Source organism: Silurus meridionalis, chromosome 29 (assembly GCF_014805685.1).
Source record: "Silurus meridionalis isolate SWU-2019-XX chromosome 29, ASM1480568v1, whole genome shotgun sequence".
NCBI classification, from domain to species: domain Eukaryota; kingdom Metazoa; phylum Chordata; class Actinopteri; order Siluriformes; family Siluridae; genus Silurus; species Silurus meridionalis.
The window spans coordinates 2,700,799-2,724,740 of NC_060912.1; the positions used below are offsets into that span (position 1 = coordinate 2,700,799).

The 23,942-nt window shown below is 39.0% G+C and overlaps 1 protein-coding gene across 1 annotated transcript in view; it reads right to left on the reverse strand.

Annotated features, from left to right (window-relative positions):
• The window catches only part of thsd7aa (thrombospondin, type I, domain containing 7Aa), a 115,094-nt gene that overhangs the window by 43,413 nt on the left and 47,739 nt on the right, over positions 1-23,942 (reverse strand). Inside the window, exons 3-7 of the mRNA XM_046844323.1 lie at positions 20,357-20,605; positions 16,975-17,156; positions 10,590-10,745; positions 6,110-6,313; positions 2,552-2,746 (exon numbers count right to left, since the gene is read on the reverse strand). Of these exons, the coding sequence (XP_046700279.1) occupies positions 2,552-2,746; positions 6,110-6,313; positions 10,590-10,745; positions 16,975-17,156; positions 20,357-20,605 (986 nt within the window). The remainder of the gene's footprint in view (positions 1-2,551; positions 2,747-6,109; positions 6,314-10,589; positions 10,746-16,974; positions 17,157-20,356; positions 20,606-23,942) is intronic.

Genomic DNA, 23,942 nt, shown 5'->3' on the forward strand with positions numbered 1-23,942 from the left:
ATACAGATACCAGAAGCTGTTGCTTTGATCTTTATCCAATTTTCTTCCAGACAACGAGAGTGGAAAATCCTAGCATGTAATGACTCAAAGCCTTCTTTTTTCCCCCCGAATCCTTTTTTTTTGGTGTTTTTTGCAGTTATGAGGCCTGTCAGGATTATGTGAGAATGGCCTGGTGATTAAGTAAACAAGCTCTCCAGTGTAAGAGATAAAAATTAGTCTGCAAGAAAGGAAGGGAGGACCCATATGGGCCCCGGGTGACCCTTGACCGCTATTGGTGGCCATTAGTTTTACAGTCGAAGCACCCCTGCTTATTCGTCAGCTATTATCCGTTGGAGAAAACACTGACCGCAACACAATCAATGCTGGAGTAGGTGGAAAAAAAGAACGGATGAACGTCATTCTTCATGAGACGCTGTAAAATATTGAATAATCTACTTCCTTCCGCAGCTTTGTTTATAAAGAGGTTATCGACCGCTATCACCGAGATGCGTTCAAATCCGCCCGCCGAGGCATGTTAGGATTCCCACGCCTCGTAGGCATGAAATAAAAAAACAGCTCTCCTTTAAAAATGTTTTAATATTGACACTTTCGCTAAAGGATTAGCTCTCCATTATTGACTCTGAACGCTGATGAATGCTAATCCTTGATGTTGTAACAGAAGCCTGTACTCTATACCAGTGGTCCACAGCCTTTTTTTGCACCACGGACCGGTTTAATGTCAGACAACATTTTCACGGACCGGCCTTTAAGGTAATTAGATTTTCTAAATATAATAATAACGTGAATCCACTGTGTTGTTTTGTGTTCATTTTGCTCGCTTGGGGGTTTCAATTTAAAGTTAATGTATTATGTGTTAGCGGCCGGAGCAGCCCCTTTAATAAGGTAGCGGATGGAGGTAAGACGTGACCAAGGCAAGCATCTTGACATGCATAATTGCAATTTTAAGCACGATTCAATTTATAGTAAAAAGAGAAAGCGTAACAAAACAGGTCTGCTTGCTATTTCTCGTCCAAAGGTGTTGCCCCAAAAAGGAGGACAGATGGTTCAACTTCACCATTTCACACTGCAGTCAGTTCACATCCGAGTTGTCAGACACTTGTCGTCCTTTTTACAGGCTGCATGCCAAATCGTTTCAGGACTAATGAAGCACTCGATACAGCACGCAGGGGTATTTTAGATTTATTTCTTTATTTTTAAGAAAACACCTCACGGCGCAGGTGCATCCGCTGAATCCATAATTCATAAAGGAGCTCCCCTTTCACGCGTGTATTAAATACGCCTCTCCTGCCTGTGACATGTTCGAGTGTGCCAGTGACAGTCTGGCGGAGACACTTGCACAGCCATTAGCTGTGATATGAAATGAAGCTCGGTTGATTTGCTCTCAGACACCGGTGCAAGCCCTGCTCGCTCGGAGAGTGTATTTATGGAAATGGAATCCTGGACTGTGAGTGGCAGCTCAGAGGGACAGGGTTTCACCCAGAGGCACTCGCTTCACAGTCACTCCATTACGAATCACTCTTTGCCCCAGTCTGGGCCACATGAGGCTGGGATCGCTTAACACTCCAGGATACTCATTACCTCAGCTGGCTGGGGTTTTCATACGTAAGATCGAAACGATATAGTGCTAACCAAGCAAGGCAGGGGAGGGGGATGGATATCTTCAGACATCTGCACATCTATTTAAAAATTGGTGCGCTTGTAAATCCATAAACAATTACAGGTAAAAGAAAATTGAATAATGCTTATTATTATTACTACTAGAAGACAAAAAAGACGTCTAATGATTTCTCCATCCACCATAGTATATCACCAGGGCATTATAGCTTGATGAAATACACAGATGTATGTCGAATGGTCTGTTCTGTGTACTCTAGAAGGTGAAATGGTTTGTTCTTGAAGGGGTGGGAAGGGTTACTACAGATCAATATTTTTCTCCTGATGGGCATGGTCCCTCCCAGGATGTCCCCTAACCGGTTTAGAGGACATGAGGGACTCCTTGATGAGGATGGGATGATCAGAGGTGGAGAGTAAATGTAATTTGTTACTGTACTTTTTCAATAGCAATTACAGTACTGTACTGTAAACCCAACAACAATTGTGAATTACTTGTCAAATGTTTTATTTACTACTTTATGTAAATAATATAATAATTTACTGTTTTGAAATGTTACTCCGAACTCTTGAGCCACTATCGCGCCAACTATCAGATTTTTCGCGAGTTTATTTTCGTCCTGTTCCAAATAAAAAGTCACGAACTAGCGAGGTCGCGAGTGCCAAGAGTATCGAGGTCCCACTGTACTTTGGAAACTTGGAAAATACTTCTGTGCTTTTACTCAAGTGAAACTACTTTTCCTGGAGTAACATTTTACTTATTGTATCTCTACTTTGACTCAAGTACATGGTTCATGTACTTCATCCACCACTGGCGGTGACCTTCAGGCAATAAATACATAGTAAAGATGCTCTGGTACAAAGCTAAAGCCAAAGTGTTGATGGATAAACAAAGAATGGCAACAGATTTAGAGTAAGAATGACACAAAGGGACACCTACTGTCTCCGGCAGCGTAGGCCAAAATGGACCGTGATCTCGTCTGCTTGCCCTCTGTGTTTTTTCCAGAGCAGGTGTGTGAACAAAGGGACCAGGACGTCCAGGGGCTGAGGACACAATCTTGCGTGCATGGCACTTCGCACAGCGCGGGCATGGGCAGGATGGCGTCACGGCACATTTGCCTGTCCACAAATTCACCTGAGCGATCAAACAAAGCCATAATGATTATCCTGAGCATTGAATTCTACTTTAAAAGCATTCTTTCCACAAGGATATGCAAAGGCTATGTTCTCACATGCAATCTGCATATTTATGGAATCTACCGTCTCGCTTCCCTTCACCCTCATCCACACACATCCATATTATATACAGTATATATCTCCAACAGCCGACATCCCTCATGCATATATTTCATTAACGTGTAGCCGTGAGCTGTTGGAAAAAAAACCCAAAACTACATGGTATAGGTTCAGCCGAAGTTCACGCAAGCATGAATATTACATGATCACATCCGCCATCTTGGAGCACTGCCAGTCAGATGAGAGTGAGCAGATGTTGGAAAGCTCATAATCCCAAGCTGTGTGAAAGCATGAATGAAGAAGTCTTTTGAAGGCAACCTAAGCACCCACCTTGGCTTTGGCACCGCTCGTAACTTCAAATTTATATAGTCGTCAGACCCCATCAAACGATCCCATTTCGATTTCATTATCCAATAAAGCGTACATAGATCTTAAGGCTTGATGTATTTTGTACAAAGCAGAACGATGGAAAAAAGTCCCAGTATGATTGGTGTTAAAATCAAGCCTGATGAGTAACAGTTAGAGGTCATCACAGAGCTTATTTTGGGGAACTACCCCCGCTGTGGCACTACGATAGCCCTTCAATCGATTCGTGACACTCCACCCTGCTTTTCTTCACCGCGGATCACTGGAAAAAAGCCCAAAGTGACAGAAAAGCCTGCGAGTCAGATGACACGCCAGGACCCCTTGGGACACAACAGATCTATTCTCATCAGCAGCACAGAAGAGCGATCGATATAAAAAACCCAGTAGACGAGAAAAGGAGAGTAGCGAAGAGCATGGGAGACACTTAGCTCTCGTCACATCTCATACACAGATACATGGCTACGTGGAAGCTCGTTCCAGATCAGCCAAAAAATAATTAATTGTTACTCCTCCCCTTTTGGCATTGATGGCGTTCTTTTTTTTTTTTTTTTTTTTTTAGAGATCTTCAATATGTGTATTCATATGACTGAGGTGCACTGAGCTTTTTGATTTTAAAGACCGAGACCAAGACAGTGGACGGAACGCCACCTGGGTGACCTTATCTCCAGCAAGGACAAAGACAAAAGTGACCTTGAGCAAACCCTATTATTGCTCGGCAGGAGTGCCAGGAGTTTAAGACATCAGTAAAAAAAAAATACAGCAGGCTCCTGGGATGGAGAGTAAGAACAGCAGAAAGAAAATTCACCTTGTGTGACTTTCATATCAATATTTTTGATCCATAATATGTTTTTGAACGTATTTAAATATATGTATATTCAGTACGTATTTCTGAAGTTTTTTTTTTTTTTTAACAGCAATAGTCATAAATAATAAAAAAAAATAAAAATTAAAAAGAGACACTATTAGACAATACAGTGAGGCAACAATTAAATATTTGATGAGACTACAGCATCTGTTTTACCTTTAAAATCGATTTATTGATCCAAATCACCCGATCGGTACATTTCTAACATTCACACTGTGAGCATAATAACAGTCTTACAGTTCAAATTGTCGCCTTCATAGCAATTCTAGTTCTAGATCGAGCAGTTTGTTTAAATTCGCTGCAACTGGAAAAAAAGCTAAATAAAAGCAAGCCAGATTTGAAATCAACCCTGATGATCATCCCAAAAAATGTGCTAAAGCTCTTAAGATTATATTCAGATGTTAGAATCGTGGTGATCAAACATTTTTCTGTTTCAACAAATCTAACCAAGAAACTTGCTTCATTATTCAACTTAAATGAAAAATTCTACTTTTTTCTTTCAAGAAAGCTCGACTGTAACCAAAAAGCACCACAACCAATCACTTTCAAGTAAAACATGAGCTGGCGGTTGACAAAATGTAAAAGCAGCCTTATCGGGAAGTGAAACTTTCTCAGGTGCTAAAATGGGGACAGTAATTATGAGATGCACAACGCTGCTGGAAACACACACACACACACACACACACACACACACACACACACACACATCTGTGTCTTTCTCTTTCTCCTCCTCCCCCGGGTGCTCATTAGCCGCGAGGATGCTGGCGCCCGATTTCCCAGTAATTGCTATGTCCACCCGATGAAATTCACTTACACACAGAGTGAAACGTGTAAATGCAAAGTACATTTACAATGTGCTCGTGTATAATTTACTCATTAATGCACTTCTAACTCAATAAGCCTCTGTTCTCACCATAAAAAAAAAAAACAAATAAAAAAACAAAACCAGAAACAAAGAAATTGCATTGATTGTATTTGAATTTTCCCAATGTGATTTTTCTTCCTCAGCCTTACCATAATCTAGGGTTAATTTATTGCATATATGTATATATGTATATATTTTATATATAATAATTCTCCTTCCCATCCTAAACCGAATTGGCCCATTGCTGAAAAAATTCAATCAGCATGTTTCTGTTCTATGTTCTACGCGATTAATTCGATTGGACAAATTAGAATTGCAATTAAACCGCGGCAAAGTTGCTCCATCCCTCCCACTGGTCCCTCATCAAGTTGAACAAAGCATCCATCCTTTTGAAATCGCATTAAATATGCATTAGGGCAGTGTCTGGGTGTCTGACTTCCCAAAGATGCGCTTCAAGTCGTGGCTGCTGAGTACTGGGAACGGGTTTCGTGACCTACCGGATTTTTACGTGGAAAAAATTACGTGGTACGTTTCGTATTTTAAAGTGGTTTTTTTTTGCATGGATGAATAGGAAGGTTGCCAGTTCTTTGTATGATCCTTCGTTTCTTTGTCCTTGAATGACAAAATGTGTGCATTTTTCCACCATTCCAGGTTCCTCACAGGGAAAGGAAGAGTTAGGAATTATCGCTTGTGTTACCGCTTAGGTTATATTCAATGAAGCTGCTCTAATTTTTTTATTTATTAAACATTTTGGAAAAGCATGCGCTACTGTTTTTTTTGTTGTTTTTTTTTTACAGATTGGTTGTAGACTGTAGTTTGTTCATTTTTGCACTCATTAAGTCTGAGAATGATTAAATGTTTGCTTGTTCAATAAAAAAAAAGAAAACTAGTTTTTAGTCATATAAGCCACCAATCATTCTGCTCAGTCCACTGAATTCTCCCTTTTGGCCAACCGAACAATAGGAGACCACTACCAGCCCCTATAAAGACAGCAATTACGAAAATAGGCAACGGACCAGAAAAGGGACCCTGTTGAGAGAGTTCAAGAGCACTTTCAGCTAAACAATGGGCAAGCAAACCTCAAAAGATTTTTCCAACTCGATCCAAGCTTGTTTTCCATTAAACATTTTGCTTTTCAGATTTTCTTTCATACAGGATTTTATTACCTTCGCTGTTGACGCACTGCACTTTGGGGTCCTGCGTCCCGGGGCCACACTCTTTGTCATTGTCAGGAACACATTCCTCCAGCTTCAGCAGCAGCCAGTCGTAGCAGCTGGGCTCCTCACAGGGTATGGCCTCTGTCAGGTGAGGGCAGCTTCCAGTGCCACCCGTAGGCTCGTTTAACACCTTCCTCTTTCTCAGCTTGAAACCTAAACACCATAAATGCAGATGCATTTCGGATTATTAAGGAGGTAGGGTTATCGTTAGACTGATGCAGTCTACAGAAATGCAGTCTGCGCTCTCATCAGTGTCATATTTCGCTTTTAGCAAACACTCAAAACCATGGCATAAACCCAGCACACGTCTCGGTAGTGCTCAGGCCTGAATTTATGTCTAAGATCGGTTTACATTTGGAATTAATCCAAATCTTTATATGGCTGCGAGGAAAAATCATAAACATATTTAACCATATTAAAAAAAAAAAACTTTAAGCCACACTCACTCATTCACCCAAAGAAAAGTATAAACCCCGCCTCATTTTTCTTTACTATATTTAAAAGGGAGGGAAAATATGAATATTTGCATGGATGGATGGATGGATGGATGGATGGATGGATCAACAGATAGACAAATGAATGAACAGATAGATGATTAGACTATGCATGGATGCATGGATGGATAGACTGATGGACAGACAGATGGATGGACAGACTGAAGGATGGATGGATGCTTGTGGTGGCTCTGGAAGAATTAAAAAAAAAAAAAATCCTATAATATTTGTCTATTAATTCCTACTTCTAGTGACAAAGCACTCTTTGTTTTATCTACTGAAAAAAAGGTTGAAATTTCCAAAGCATTCCATCATAGAAAAGGTCCTTAAATGCATTAAATTAGAGCTTTGTGGACCCTGAGATGGTCCAAGGTCACCTACCCCCCCAGCATCCCTCATCTCAGCAGGCTCCTAATCTAATTCATACTATGGTTTCAGTCTGATAAGATGATCCGCAGGGGGTCGTAGGGGGCCTGCGGGGCTGAAACAGTCACAACGCCTCTCTTTGATTATGTCTGTAAAGGCGATATATACGTTCGCTTTTCATTTCTTTTCAGGTGAATAAAACCGCGATGTCCTATGCATCCTTATGTACGGTAATGAATGCAAATTTACGGTTACATCATTTTTGGCCGGTCAGATAAGCGACCGAATAATTCCTTGGAGATAAATAATGGTAATTCAATTCGCTTGTCTTCATGTGCTTTTTTTTTTTTAGCTACACAAGATCACTGTGCTGAGGGAAAGAAAGACACTGGAGGAAACCATGATACATGCTGCTAATCAGATCCAAACAGAGTCTTATATAGATTTATATTTATATTCATATATATAAAACGGTATGTTTATGTAATGTTTATTTAAAAAAAAATTTTTATAAAATGCTTGTTTGGTTAAAATCATGAATACAATTATATTTTATATTTTATAAAACATTTCAAGAATAAATCTAATCAATGCAATGCACTTTTTAATCATATTAATTAAATTGAGTAATTAATTAAAATTCAATTAATTACTTTACATTTGTTAGACCCCAATCGGGTAATACAATATATAAGTGTGTGTTTTACATTTAATATTGAATTTTCTAAAGATATGATCAATTTAAAATGTTCCACTTATTTCAGCATACTTCATTTTAAGATTTAATGCCTTCATTCCTACCATCATTCATTTATTTACTTCCTCAAAATGCAGAATTGTCAGGATTTTTTATTTTTCGAGAAATTCTTGAAGCTGGACATAAAACGCTAAAGAACCCGTAGCGCTAGCATACGCTAGTTTTCATGCATGGGCAAAACAAATCTTATTTCCAGTATGGAGTGAGCGACTATGGTGACAGCAGTTTTGTTTTTATACTAGCATTGTTTTATATCAAGTTTAATAAACGTTTAAAAAAATGCATTCAAAGTCTAAACAAACTTGCGGGCCGCCACTTAATACAATCCTAAGGAAACTCAGATTTTATGTTTTTATGTTCCACATGTAAAAGGTACATGTGTATCGAACCAAAAGCCCTGTATCATATTGTTTCGGTACGAATATGCGTACAGCTACATCCCTAATATATATATTTGATGGACATTTCAGTGTTCGGGCGCTGATCCGAAAAGCCGGAGTGTGTTTTCCGAAGTAGCACCGCAGTCTGCCGACACATGCGTGAAACATAAAAGAGACAAAGTACCTCACTTGTCTCCTTCAGCCCACAGCTTCCTGCATAATGAACCCGGTACTGAGCACTGGAGCATGTTGGCAGCCGTATGTTTTTCACACGGAGCACAGAAAGGCGGAATAGCGCTACATGCTAACTGAGAATTGATCACTACGATCCACGAGGACTTTCTTACCTTTTATCAGTTCATGATGCTTCAATAGGGACGAGTAAATATACGTCAAATATGGCACACGGGTTGCCAGACTCTCAAAGATTCTTTTTTGGCTCTTACGTTTTCTATCATTTAGGCTCTTAAAGAAAATGCCAAAACCCCATTTACTGTTTCTGTTTAAAACCTTTCAACCATCTGTCTTGCACTGATTTATCTTCCCCTCCCTATCTGTCTCTTTGTCCTCTAAAGTAGCTCATAAGCTTTTATTGTGGAAATGCATTGTCCCTGAGAGCAGGCGCTGATAAGCTCACTGATGGAGAGATGGAAAGATGATGAACGCTCGGTTCAAAGGTGGTCGCTTTTATCACACACCAGGTGTTAAATGCTGAGGCGGGAAGGAACAAACTTATAGCTCCACAAATAAAAACAGGGTGAATCTCCTCCTAGATCTACCTACTCAGCTCCATCAGACCTGCGTGGAGATGACCACTTGAACCATGAAAATGAATTTGGACTGCAAGTTAATATGGGAAAAGTTGTAGGGTTTCAATTGCAGTGAACAATCGATGACCTCAAGATGATGAAACTAGAATGAGTGGATGTCTGGCATCCCACAGATAAGGAGAGGTTCCTTTTAAAATCTGGTTTCTTTCAAGGTTTGTTACTCATGGCATCTCTGGGGGTTTTTGCTCACCACCATTAGGCTTGGTCATCAGGTTCCTCACCATCACCAACACCATCCCAATCTCACAGTATTTCAGATATTTAGATCCATAAGTCTGCTTCAAGTCTATTGTTAAAAACCCTACACAAATGATGTGTAAATATTATTTTGTCTCTCACACTCACTCAGTGTCTCTTTCTCTCTCGATCAGTGTCTCCTTCTCTTTTGCTTAGTGTCTCCTTCTCTCTCGCTCTCTCTCTCGCTCAGTGTCTCCTTCTCTCTCTCTCGCTCAGTGTCTCTAACTTATTCTTTCTTTTGCTCTTTCTTTCTTTTTTAATGTCTATCATTCAGTGTCTCTCTTTCTTTCTTTCTTTCTTTCTTTCTTTCTTTCTTTCTTTCTTTCTCAGTGTCTCCTTCTCTCTCTTCGCTCAGTGTCTCCTCTCTCTCTCTCGCGCAGTGTCTTCTTCTCTCTCTCTTGCTCAGTGTCTCCTTCTCTCTCTCTCTCGCTTAGTCTCCTTCTCTCTTGCTCAGTCTTCTTCTCTCTCTTTCTTTCTTACCTAGTGTTTCTCTCTCTTTTTCTTTCTCTTTCACTTAGTGTATCTCTCAATTTTACTTCTTTCTTTCCTCACTCAGTCTCTCTTTCTCTCTGACTCAGTGTCTCTCCTCTTGCTTCTCTCTCTCTCTCTCTCTCTCTCTCTCTCTCTCTCTCTCTCTTTCTCAGACTGTCTTGCACCAACTCTACAGAATTGTGTATTGTGTAATGCAAGCTGTACATTATTCTGCTCCACTTTGCATTCTATATTATTCTGGACCCTTATTCTGTATCTATTCAATCATTCTATCCTATTATTATGTATATAATTCACACTATATCTTATTGAGATATGATGATTATTCCTCATCTGTATATACACTTTGTATAACTTTTGTACAATCGTTCATTCATATATTGTACAAATCCCATATTGTAAATTTCTGTATCTATCTATCTATCTATCTATCTATCTATCTATCTATCTATCTATCTATCTATCTATCTATCTATCTATCTATCTATCTATCACATTATTTTTTCTTTGTTTCTATAGGAACGGCAAATTCACACAGCACAATGGAAACTCAAGAATAATCTGAGGTTATTAATAAATAAAGTATTTAATGTATTAATTAAAATTGCAAATAATCATAGTTTGATATGGTGAAGAAATACTGATAATGTTTATAGAAGTTTCAGTACTTCATCATGAAGTACGTTTCAGGACTTCACACTTTCCTGTTTCTCAAACAAACAGTTTCTCTGTGAATTTTTCTTTTTTCTTTTTCTCTAAGATTGAATAATTCTTAGTAGTTATTATTTTCCAGAGTAAGAATTGCTAGTGCTTTTCTAATACACAATGTTGCTGTACACAAAATATGAATTTTGCTGTAGATCTAACATTCACCTTTCTTGGAACTCTGGTCTTGACAGTTTTCAAAGGAACAGGGTCCCCAGGCGCTCCATGAAGAAACTTCGCACTCAACTGGACATGAGATCTGACACAACTGACTGGTGTTGGGCGAGATTCCCAAACACAGATCGTTGCTCACAGGCCGGGATGCTGCAAAGAAAGAAAGAAAGAAAGAAAGAAAGAAAGAAAGAAAGAAAGAAAGAAAGAAAAAGTAAGATACATACATAAAAATGTGATTTTTTAATCTTAGAATACCCTCATTTCTACCCATTTTGTCGGTTTGAGATGTGTGTGCTAATTTAATTTGCTAGGAGGCATAATAATGAAGGTTCTTGCATGGTGGAGGCAGTAATAAAACGTTATTTTTCGTTTGGAACAATTAAGAAATATGAAAGCACTAATAAATAAAAATAAATAAATAAACGACAGTATTTTATGATGTATTCATATTAAATTTACAAAAGTTTGTGGACGTCAAAACCAGATTAATCTGTACTTTTTTTCTGTTATAATAACCTCCAAGATGTTCCACTGCATTTTTGAGTTTTTGGTTTAAACCAAATGGCCTAAAAAAACATCAGATACGAATGCAGGGTTGAGGTCGGAGCTCTATAGCAGGCCACTCAAGGATTGGGTCTTCTAGTCCAAGTGAGGGGATAATTTCATTCTATAACATCAAAATATGTTCTATACATATATAATTGTGTGTCATCAGCTTTGTGGAATTATTTTGTAAATATGGCTGGAAAAATCAGGTGTCCCAATATTTCTGGAGACACAGTGTGTATATATACAGTATATACTGCGTAATGTGTGTGTGTGTACAAGAGACTTGTTGCAAAAACATGCTGTAAAACACAACATTCTCATAAAAAAATAAATAATCAGCACCACAATTGATTATAGGAACAATATGGGAAAGGACCACATACAACATGGCTGGAAAAGTGGTGTCCCAATACTTCTGTCCATGATTAATAAAAACACATAATTGCAGAACAGTTCTCACCAAAGTGAACAAAAAAAAACCCATCACAAACCTAAATCATATAGAACAGAAATAAAATCTATAATTGTATATTCAATCATGAAATCGAGGCCAATCTGATCAGACCCGTTGTGACCAGGACCGGAAAAAACATGTACCGCGAACCGTAACGAGAAATGATTTCTCGATATTCTGTACACTGTAGATGTTCTTTGTGTGCGAGTGTACTGTAGGTGCACACGTGCAGAATTCATCAGGAGGTGATTTTCCGCAAGGTCGAAGCACTGATGGATTGCCTTGTGACAGATCTGCATTTCATTCAAATGCAAATTACTGTGTGTGTGTGTGTGTGTGTGTGTGTGTGTGTGTGTGTGTGTGTGCGCGCTTTGATGTTGCTGTTCCTTAAAATGTGCAAGTTTGTGTTTGTGCGCATGCCACAGTGTCTATTTCGTGAAATTTGAGCGGGGGGGAACTACAGATTCTTAGAGCTAAAATAAAAGATATAAGACTTTAAATGATGTTTTTGATGGTCATAAAGTTCAATTTGCAGGTAAAATAACCTTCCTTGACTTAGTCAGTCTTGTATAGTATTTTCTTCCTAAAAATAAGGTCAATACGATTTTATTACCAGAAGATTGTAAGTCTTGACTAGATAAGGAGTTTTTGCAGTGCATGGCATCTCAGGGAGTTTTACCCTTCCACAGGCTCGCTCATTAAGGACTTACAATTATAAGAAACAAACGTAGATATTATTTAATAGCGGCTGTATCCCTGTAAAATCAGGAACAAACACATAAAGAACGTTATTCATTCTTGATCACCACATTACCTGTGTAAAGCTGCTTTGAGACAATGTGCATTGTTAAAAGTGCTATACAAACAAAAATTAATTGAATTGTAAAGCCGCTTTGAGATTAGGTCCACTGTTAAAAACGCTCTACAAATGAAAATAAATTGAGTTGTTTGGGCAAAACAAAGAATTATTAAAAACCGATTGTAGCGGTCCTGAGACAAAAGCAGCTCTTCAAAACAAATGATGTCATTCTTTTTTTTTTCTTTTAAGAATAACCCCATTCTTTTCAGCTTTACAGCTGGGCGTCATTCCGACGGACAAAAGCTTGTCTCTGGATAGATCGCGTTCCCTTCTCACCTCCCCATTAACCCAGTCTGATTAATGACACTCTCCTTGCAGTCTGACCTTGTTCAGGTGGCACATCATTCACACAGAGGCCAGATGGTTCGCACTTCGCTCACTCAAGAGTTCCCCGGTCTAATTAGGGCGCCGATATGCCATCGGTACCCTCTGCCCGTGCGCCAAAATCCAACTCCCTTTGCTCTGCATCATCTAGAACGCCAGCTCCTCGCAGGAGTGATCTGTAACAAAGACATCACGCCGAACCCTCGACAGGGAGTCGCTTTGATTTAGAAACTGGGTGAAAACCTAGCCAGGGTGGAAGGAAGGAAAAATGAGTGTTTTGCCTTGTGTGTTAACCGTGTGACGACGGCCCTCCCCCGTACTGTGCAAGAGGAAATCAAACAAAGCTTCATGAGACACGAAGAACAGAGCAGGAAGCTGGATGGTGATCCTGCTTTCGTTGGCACGCCGAAACGCAGCGAGCCGCTTTTGAAATGTAAAAAAAGCTGGAATGCCGTTTCTGGCACCCATAGCCAAGGCTCAGGAAGGCAGCCACAATATCCGAATGATTGGAGCAGGATTCGGGTTCCAAACAAAGCTCTTGTATTTCTATGGTAATGACACATGTGGGAACCACAACAACCTTTTTTTTTTTTTTTTTTGCGAGCGCACCGTGGACGCTAAAGACTGGCGGTGGATTTCGTTGCAGTTCCCGGAGGGCAGGGGAGCTGATTCAATTTGCACAACACAAACCCTGCTTGTTGTTATTGTTGTTTTATTTGGACTCATATTAAGATTAGGATTTAACATTTCAATCAACCAAGTCGTGTAATCAGCTGTAGCAATGCCTTCCTGTTCACAATTCCCAGTGATCATGTGGTCCAAAATAATATTTTGATTCATAGTGCTATGACCTATACAGAGGACGGTGTGTTAGAGCAGGATGTAGAATGTTAAGGTAACATAGAGGATAATTGGAATGCAGGAGTGTCAATGTTAGCGTTCCGCCAATCCCGGTGATGCCGTATCGCTCAACTAGGAGTCCAAGAGTGAGCAAAATGAGCTGTGCGATTTGAGTGGGAGGTTTGGCATTACTCTATTGTCAATCAAGTATTCCGAAGAGGGATGATAGTGCTGAGTGTGTAAGTGCACAGCTATGCTATGAGCTAGCATGAGTAGCACTTTAAAAGGATGCAGTGGTTGGCATCTTCATGTGCTTTATCCTTGGGATGTTCGTCCTAAGCCGAGCAAAGTAAAATAATTTAAACATGCAATAGTCTGAATCCATTATATTTTTTTAGCAGGATATCCCCTCTCTTACAAACACACTTTTTTTTTTTTAACTGTCTGTCGCAGTCATCATGCCTTTAGGACCAGGAAAACGGCAGTCTTTCAATAAGATGGTCTCGCACACTTAAAAGGTGCGAGCGCACCATTTTGTTCGTCCAAATTGAATGTCTTTTATTCTCCCTGGATTCACTCCGACTGTCTGTTCGAGAGCAGATGTGGCTATTGGAAGTTCTGCACAAGGTCACCAGGTCAACGTTTTGAGCAGATGGCAGGAGACGACTTCTGTCAACGTGTGAAACACTACAGACATGATACCAGCTTTAGTGCCCAGCATGGGGTTACCAAAATCTTTTCAGCCATGTCACATCACACTTAATGAATGTAGGTTACAATTTTTTTTTCTGATCTTGCATGGACAATTTTTAAGCTTCTTTTACGATGGGTATTATTGTTTATTGGATAATAGGGTGCAGTTTACAGAGAGCTGAACTACAGGTGGAATGAATACCAAACTGTTACTTAATCAAGTGCCAACCATGTTCCAGTAGACCACCGAGGATTTTTATTTATTAATTTTTTTTATTGTTTTGTAAACCGACTTCCTGAAATGAGTCGTTTGCCAGTTCAAAACAAAGACTTGAAGTTCCGTCAAGAGTGTTTTGAACAGTATTTTACTTGATCCTAAAACAAACCAGAAAACAGAAAACAGAAGCAAAACAGAAGCTCTTCAAAACAAATGACATTTTTGGGATTTTTTAAGAATAGCCTCTTTTTTTTTATGGTGCTCACAGCCGCTCTGTAAATGCTCCTCATTTGGTCAGGACTTACAATCTTATTTCTAGCCATAAAAATCTAATAAAAATCTATAAAACACTATCCAAGAGCATATCTGTACGATTTGTATGATTGTTTTAAGATTTCGCTTTTTATCTCCCTTAGTTAGTTTTCAATTTTAAAGGTATTTTTTATTATTTTTTTTATTACGAGCTTAATTACCATCAGAGCAAGGTTGGCGCCAACTATAAGCAGAGCAGGCAATTGCCTAGGGCCTCGTGCTTGGATGGGGGGCCTCCATAACCCTCACAAACCTATACATAGTTTACCAATCAAGACAATGCAATGGCTCCTGCTAATGTTTGAAATATTCTCTGCTCTTCTGAAATTTATTTGTTACTGTATTCATAATCACATGCTTGCAAGTCAAGTCAAAAAGCTTTTAATGACATTTCTACCATAAATAGTAGACACAGAATCTAGTAAATTAAATGAGGCAACATTCCTCCAGAACACTGGTGCTACAATAAACAACATAGAGCTACATCACCCAAGAGTGGCAGCTTGGTGTTTCCAGGGTTAGAACCCACAAAAATCTGATCTGTAGCCCAGAGCCTTAAACTCTGAGCTACCACCTTCCAGAGGGCTTCACTCTTCTCACACTATCAATAGTGCTATGCCACTTGAGGGCTTGTCTTCTGAATTCATTCATTTACCAACCCAGACATCTCTACAACCCCAACCCCAGATTTAAGCTTCTCACCAAAGATTCACAGTCATTCCCAAGCAATTTGCAATTTCTCCACTGGGTCTCCGTCAGGTGAGACTTACCTCAACTCATTCTACTAGAGGTCAACTAGAGGGCATCCTTGGACATTGATGGTGTTATACAAGTAGCTTGGACATAAAGCAACTTGTTTGCAGATCCTATCCCCAATCCCTGGATTTAGAGGTTGTACTCTGATCATAATCCAAGGTTAAGGGTACTTTTTATTAAAGTTTTTAGAGGAGCTTTGGGACAGCTCTTTGTCTAAGCACTCCTGTTGGATCTGTATACCAAGGGTGGGCCTACAGGAAGCATTATGGATTAGGAACCCAGTGACAGACTTAGATGTTAGACATAAGGCAATCAAAAGCCCTTTAGCATGATGGATTTGGACACAAATGGGACTGTTTGTTTGACCTAAAACAATAAGTAGTTATAGTCATTTTGATCATCTCAGAAATATCCCAGTTTCAACTCGAATAAAAATCCACCCCCATTTCCTGTTGTTCCTGTTCAGAATTTACGAAGTCCTAGGATTTTCTCGTTATCACGACTTCATTTTCATGCCCGCTGCCACAAACGCTTATGGTTATTATCCATGATGCTGTGGTGACGCTGCCTCTTGAACATGCTCTAATGCCGAATAGACAGAAAAATTAATTACAGATCACGAGGAATGTTCTAAATGCAGCATCATGGATCATGGACGCACCCGCTGTCGCAAATGGTTATGTTTATTTTCCATGCGGCCTGTAGAACACGCTCTTGTGCCGGATACACAGAAAAATTAAGTAGTGATTACCAGGAAACAATGTTTGTTCACAAGAAAATTCAATCGTGATAACAAATACATTATGCAATACATTAATACATTCGGTAAGAATCTCATGCTGAACCACAAGTCTTGTTCAGTAAGAATCATAGCGTGTTCGATGAAAAGCTTCGCCCAAAAACACTCACACTGTGTTGTGCAATTTGTTTAAAAAACACTGCTAAATGTTACAGTAACTGCTGTGAAATAAACTTAAACAGTTCAGTTTCTTAGCAAGTACCAAAAATCAAATATGAACTCACTTTCTTTTTCAAACTGTCCGATCTCATTTTAAACAGATTGTCTGATGTCTCAGAGAGTGAGACATAAATAAAGATACCATTAGAGCCAGACATGGGGAAGTGGTACAGTAACTTATTTGGCATTGGACTTTGGATCTGATGATCACCAGTTCAAATCCGGGCCACGCCAAGCTGCCAGTCCTGAGCCCCCTGAAGCCCCCTCACAGCTGCTCAGTTGTATGAATGAGATAAATGTAAGTTGGTCTAAATGTTGATAAAATGTTGATAACCAGACAATAACATACATCTGCATTTCTGACATGTTTAAAGCTGTTCAGCTTGTTTCAGGTGTACATGTAAAACTGCACACTACCTTCTTTGCTCTTGAGGGAGCTGAGGCCAGACGGGGAGTCAGACAAAACTTGAACGCAATACACTTCCCTGTTCTGGATACCTCCTCCACATAATCCTGTCTGATTTCCCCTTCTACGGTCCTGCTGGCTGAGGAGCACATCCACCCTACATTCAGTCCATTCTGTAGTTTTCCAGGTGTATCTGCAGGAAACAAGAGAGGATACATTCAATACACTCAAATGAACTACAGTAACCATGCAAATTTGGGATATTTTCCATATGAATCTATAAACTATCCCTGAGGCTCCTAAAAAGTCACTACAGTATTAGGAGCAATAGGTGAACATTTCCTCTACAAAAAATTGAAAATGATGATACATTCCTAATATAGGATTTTATATAACTTATAAAGTCACATTAAAAAAAGACGTGCAAATCAACAGATCATGAATAATGAGGTATAAATAAACTAATAAAATAAAATACAAATAATTAAAAATATAAATAAATAAATAAATAAATACATAAATAAATAAATAAAGGACATGGACGTAAATGCATGAAGGTAAATAAAAAAGGTAATAGAAGTAATTGGGCATGTAGTGTAGAAAATATGAATCATAAATAAATAAATACATAAACAAATAACAAGCAAACAAACTAATAAATAAATATAAATAAATAATAGCTAAAGGTAAACAAAAATATATTTTTGTTAAGTAAATAATTGATTTGTGGAAGGAAAATATTACATGTAAAAACTAACAGTATGTTAAGAAATAATAAAATGATTTATTATGTTTTAAGAGTTATTCAAATTAAATGAGATATTCTGGATCAATGAGAAAGTCACAAATCCCCCCACACCCCCCACCGCCATTCAATGTCAAATTAAAGAAATGGAAACCATGCTTTCATTTCTGTCTATTAAATGAAAAAAAATACATAGGGTCAATTTGCTAATGAGACAAGTTCTGGGCTCGGCCAGTCTGTGTGGCTAAAACCTTTTAATTTATCACATTGACTCAGCAAGACTCGAGCACAAACAAATTAGAGCGATATCCTCCACAGAGACAGGATTAGAGCTGCTCCGCTCATTTAAAGGGAAAGTTTATTTATGCTGCGTGCTCGGACGCTTTACCGTTGGACGAGCTGCATGTATTTTTCATCATAACCATTTGTAAAAGTCTGTGGAGACTTGTCCAAGGTGCTGGAAACGTTCAAGATTACTGAACAGACGCAATAGAATCAATTTAGCACAAACTGCACCGATCCGTTCATTAGCAACACGAATATGGTATACATATATCAGATTTATAATTTTATTTTGACTATTGGTGAAATATCTGTTAATAAAAAGTCCGTGGTCGGTCATTAATGGAGGAGAATTTGGTTGCCAACCACTGACCGCTTTATATACAGCTGACCTTTTATAACAATGTAAACATGAACAGAAGATGGCATGGGGGAAACGTGTAATGGAGTGAGAATATCAGTTGTGTAATTACATAATATGGAGTGATCCTTTGGGACATTTTAGCTGTAAAGCTCAAAAGAAAGAGAAGAGAGCATCATTTTCATCACTACAATTCAATTTGCCCTCTTTGGTGTGTAATATATACATACAGGTACCTTATTCATATTCTATCCACTGACTGTTCGGTTGTTGGTCATCAATTCGTACATTTATAGCGTTTCTTTCGCTAGTTTTCACGCATTGAGCCCTTTCGCTGTCTATTTGTCTTATTTATTAGATTATTACACACCCCAAGTGTCCATAACCAGGCCAGTGAGACTTTAATTGGCCCATAAAAAGATGCGATTGGTTTATTTTTGGCCTGCCTTTATTTTATCACCTTTATTTAGCCCTTAAATGTCTTTCGCAGGTCAGATTAAACTCAATGTTTTGTCTTTTCTCTTTGTTTAAAGCAGCGGTGCCCAAACTACACCCCAAATTTTGGATGGCTCTTTGAACAATGCCAGAGACATATTTTCAAGATTTATTTGTAAATATATCTTACATGTATGTAGGTTCGGCTTTCAAACTGAAATTCCCTCAGTTACTAATAGAGGTTGAGGCCCCGGTAGTTGATTGCTGGACTTATTTATTATTATTATTAATATTATTATTATTATGAACGGTGAAGTGAAGAACACTATCTCTTCATCGTGAGTGGATTTATTTATTAGGCAGCAAGAGAACATTTTGTCCTCAAAGTTGATGTTAGAAGCAGGAAAAATGGGCGAGTGTAAGGATTTGAGAGAGTTTGACAAATTGTGACGTCTAGACGTCTGGGTCGGAGAGTCTCTAAAACTGCAGCTCTTGTGGGATGTTCCTGGTCTGCAGTGGTCAGAATCTATCAAAAGTGCTCCAAGGAACAAACAGTGGTGAACCGGCGACAGGGTCGTGTGCGGCCGAGGATCATTGATGCTCAAATTTATGAAGGAGTTCATGCTGTTGATGCTCGATAAGTCACTGTTTTGGTAGCATGTATGTATGTATTTGAATTCAGGCAATTTTGCAATGATTATTAAAATGTGTTTAAACTTTCTAGTTTAAAGTTTGCAAATTATTTTTATGGGGTGGGGGTGGAGCACAGTGATCGGGGGGTGGAGCCATGGGGTGATGGGGGGGTGAGAATAGCATCTTGCTTAGGTTGCCAAAAAGGCTAGAAACGACCCTGTATTTGCCCATCAGTTGATTTGTGGTTCTATCACTAAACCCAAGACACATTAAAAGATAACTGTTTCAGACCTGAATTTCAAGTAATTATATCTCAATATAGTCATTAGCTAAGTTTTAAATCGGGCTGGTTTTAATATTAAAAGTGAGGAATTCTCAGCAGAACTGGATCGGTATTAAAATCCACACACAGGGTTACAGGAGGACAGTCCGCATGCCTGCATGGAACAACTCATTGAGAGTTCGGCCCAGCTGGACTAATTCTGAGTGACACGCATTCCTCTCCCAGAGAGACAGTGAGTGATAGAGCATGGACTGGCCCATCTGTGGTGGAGATCAGATTAGACACCACATCGCCTGTCCTCTCCGACACTCCCCATTCATCACCACCCCCTTTCACATTGGCGGCGTGCCAGCACTCCGGTCGTGCCACCCCTCCCCAGCCAGTCTGTGTTTTTCCTCACACACAATCTGCAAAAAAAAAATCTGACAGGCATGAAAAGAGGCTTATTACCGCTTTCCCTACTGTTAACACCAGGCCAAACTGCTGTACTGAACACACACCTCAGCATGCCATTACATCAATAACCCTACTGAGAGGACAATGTGTTTATGATAGAACTGCAACTGCTGACTTCAATCGATGTCGATTTCAACAGAACAACAGAACCGCCAGCGCAAGAAATGGCAGAATTATGAATTACGCTGCGTTACTTACGTCACACACGGTGGAACTCCATCCCCCTGAGGAGAACACGGTTCAGACTCTTCCAGACCGGGACACTCGGCTCCTCCAGCCACGTTGAACTGCTGAACGTGTCGAGTACGCGTGCGCTGACCCTTCGTCCCGTTCGGGTCGTAGCATTCTTTCGAGCAGGCCGACCATTCGGACCACTCTGACACCTCACAGGCTTTGGTGAGGACACAAGCCTGATAGGTGACTGGAAGGGATTGCTGATCGCAAAGACTGCAAATGAAGAACATGCACTTGATGAAATTTTCACTTTCAGTTTTCTGTTGCGATTCATCTCTACTTTATGAGAGTGATGCAGCTGGATAATATCCAGTTCTCCTACCTCATCATCTGGACTCTCTTTTTTGGTCATGTTTCAACCGTGCAAAAACTCATCTAGTCACTTACAATCGAATTTCTAGCCATAGAAATCGTATTGATCTTGTTTTTAAGAACAAAATACTACACAGATTATTATGAATGGTGTGATGTTGCATGATTTATCTTTTTTCTTACTTACTTTGCTCAAATTTAGTTATTTTTCCCTGCAAATGGAGCTTAATTACATCAATTGAGATCAACCTTGTATCTTTTAAGATTTTATTTTAGCTGTAATAACTGGTGGAAAAAAATAAAATAAAAAAGCTCTATAATCGCACTTAGGACTTTGTTGTTTATACAAAGTACTTACGGTTTTTTATTTAGAAGTTGTTGCGGTAGTTTGATTTCAGTTTCTCTGGCTGAAGATCTTTCAGTGTTTTTAAAAACATTCAACAGTGTTTTATGCTGCAATAAGTTGAAGTAGTTTAAGAAGCAGGAAGTAGTGAATTCGCTTTGTGGTTGCGTCGTAACTACTGTGTGTTACAAGACATATGTGATCCTGATTTTAATAGTAAATCTTTTAAGACAAAAGAAATATGTAAAAATATGACAATGATTCTTAAATTATAAGGAATTCTTTTGTTTAAGTCAAGTCAAGTCAAGTTTAATTCTATAGCGCTTTTGACAACAGACATTGTCTCAAAGCAGTTTTACAGCAATCAACAGTTAAGGTGAACGGTGTGCATTTATCCCTGATGAGCAGCCGTGGCGACTGTGGCAAGGAAAAACTTCCTTAGATGTTATGAGGAAGAAACCTTGAGAGGAACCAGACTCAAAAGAGGAATCCATCCTTATTTGGGTGACATCAAGAGTGTGCTTATAAATCTTTAAACAATGCAGAACACTGGAGAGTGAGAACTAACATGAGCACTGGAGTATAAGATTATAAGTAATGTTTATTCTACAGTCTTAAACAGTCTTTATGGTTATAAAACTAGGAGCTACTGAGCTCAACATTTGTGATCATCACAGATCCAGCATCAGCTTCTCCATGCCAGAGCCTTTAAAAACTCCAAGATGTCCAGTGTCAAAACTCCACACATGTAGTGGGATCCAATTGGCACTGGTACGTCTCTAGATGTTTCGGGATGTTTGCGAGTTCGGCATCTACTTCTTCAAAGGTCTATAATCTCCATGCGGTGGGACGTGACTGGAGCTGGCCAAACCTCAGGATGCTTAGTAGCTCTGCTTTCAAGATCTTTACACACTGCATTGCCAGATCATATGACTTGTTTCAAGTTTGTATCTTCTGAAATCATGCATTTATTTCTTATTATTTAGATGGTTATTTTTTGCAATGAAAGACTTAATCACAAGAAACCCAAAATTGTGTTCGTGATCTCAGAGTTTGCTAACCAAGTGAGCTGAATGTCTAGAAAAAACTGCTTAATATCATATAGATCTGTTCCTTTGTCTTTTTTGTTAATTGCTTTAAATATTTCCATGCTCTGTGGTTGATCTCTTGGCCTACACATGGTCTACCATTCATGATTATAGAGATTCCTCTCCAGACCCTGTCAGCCTGTGCTTTTATCTACAGTACAGATTACAATTACGATTACCGGATTTGCTGAAACGAACCAACACACTCAATTCTCTCTAATACGTTCGACAAGCACAGATCGTCATCTATCCTGTGACGACGGTTCACAGAATTGTCAGGCGCACAAATTCGTAATGCTATCGATACCCTAAGCTTAATTCTTGATGTTTGGTTTCTTTTTTTCTCGATGCTCAAGTTTTCTGTTTGCAAATGAAGATATGCATCAGCCTATGATTTTAATTAACAGATATCAAAGCCAATGTTTCCATCGAATGATTAAAACCGAGTTGCTCTCAGCAGGCCCTAAAAGGATGACGGGCAGCAGATTTTCACTTCCTGCTGCGTTTTAATTACCCGGTTCCGATTTTGGAGTTTGTTGATTCTGGAAATTTCCAAAGCCCCACGCAATTACAGTTTACTTTTACTTGCGCACTCTTTTCTCTCCTTTTTCGTTTATTTGACTCATAAAACAGTTCCACCATTTGGGACCACATATGCTAATCATATGTGGTCCCAATACCAGAGACATTTCTAAGTCTATATAAGACAATAATGCTTTACTCATTATAAAACATCTTCCTCATGGATTGAATCCTGATATCACTGGGAATCAAAACTTTACATATACCCTCAGAACACCACCAATCACAGTGCACCATTCACCCTAGAGCCATACATATAGTGACCAATTCACCACCCAGGCTTATTTTGGGAGGTTGAGGAAAACCAGAGAGCCTTCAAGAAGCCTAGAGGGACATTTACCCAAGCTCAGGATCATACTAGACCCCCCTGGAGCTGTGAGGCAACTCTGCTAATAATAATGCGAATCATTATTCATAACAGTCAAGCTATGCAGAATAACCTTCTCATAGCTCCGAGGCATTTTTCTGAAAATATAATTACTCAGTGGACTTCACCTGAAACGCTGCACGCGCGTGTTCCCTTGAAATAATGTTAGCTTTTTAAATTAGCTTAGTGTCGGCATGGAATGTGTTAAACATTCTCCTTCAGTTTTTTTTTTTGCAATAAAAATATTCTGCTATAAAGAAAATGCAAGAGTGCAAGAAAAAGCAGTGACAAATCAAGCTGCCTTGACCATATTATGCTTATGGAGGAAGGATAAAGAACATGCATATTTTAGATCAAAGAAGAAAAAGAAGCCATCGATCAATTAAGGAACAAAACATATATTTTTGTGCTACTTAAAAAACAGCCGAAAAGTACGAAGATTTGAAGGATTAACATTTAAAGCGTTGCAACATGCGGTCTAAGAAAATCTAGGAAACTATGAAGACTAATTTGTCCCGCTGTTGTCCCTTTATGTGATCCTTTAAAGGTTTTGAAAAGAACTTAGAACACAGTACTTCTAGATCACAATGGGTTCCATGTAAAACCATTAACCTGATTAACTCTGTGGGGGTAAAACATTTTGAAACACTTAGTCTTTAATGTTTATAAAGACTTTTTTTTTTATATAGGACAAACTCAGTCATTGGATTTGACCAAACAAATGTAGAAATGTCCAGATGTTCCAATTTATTTTCATTGAAAAATCCTCCCGTAGCAGGAATAACATTTTTACATGCTCTTGGCATTCGGACAGTTTGTTTCTCCAAACATTCAGCTGAGATACTTGAAGAAATTCTT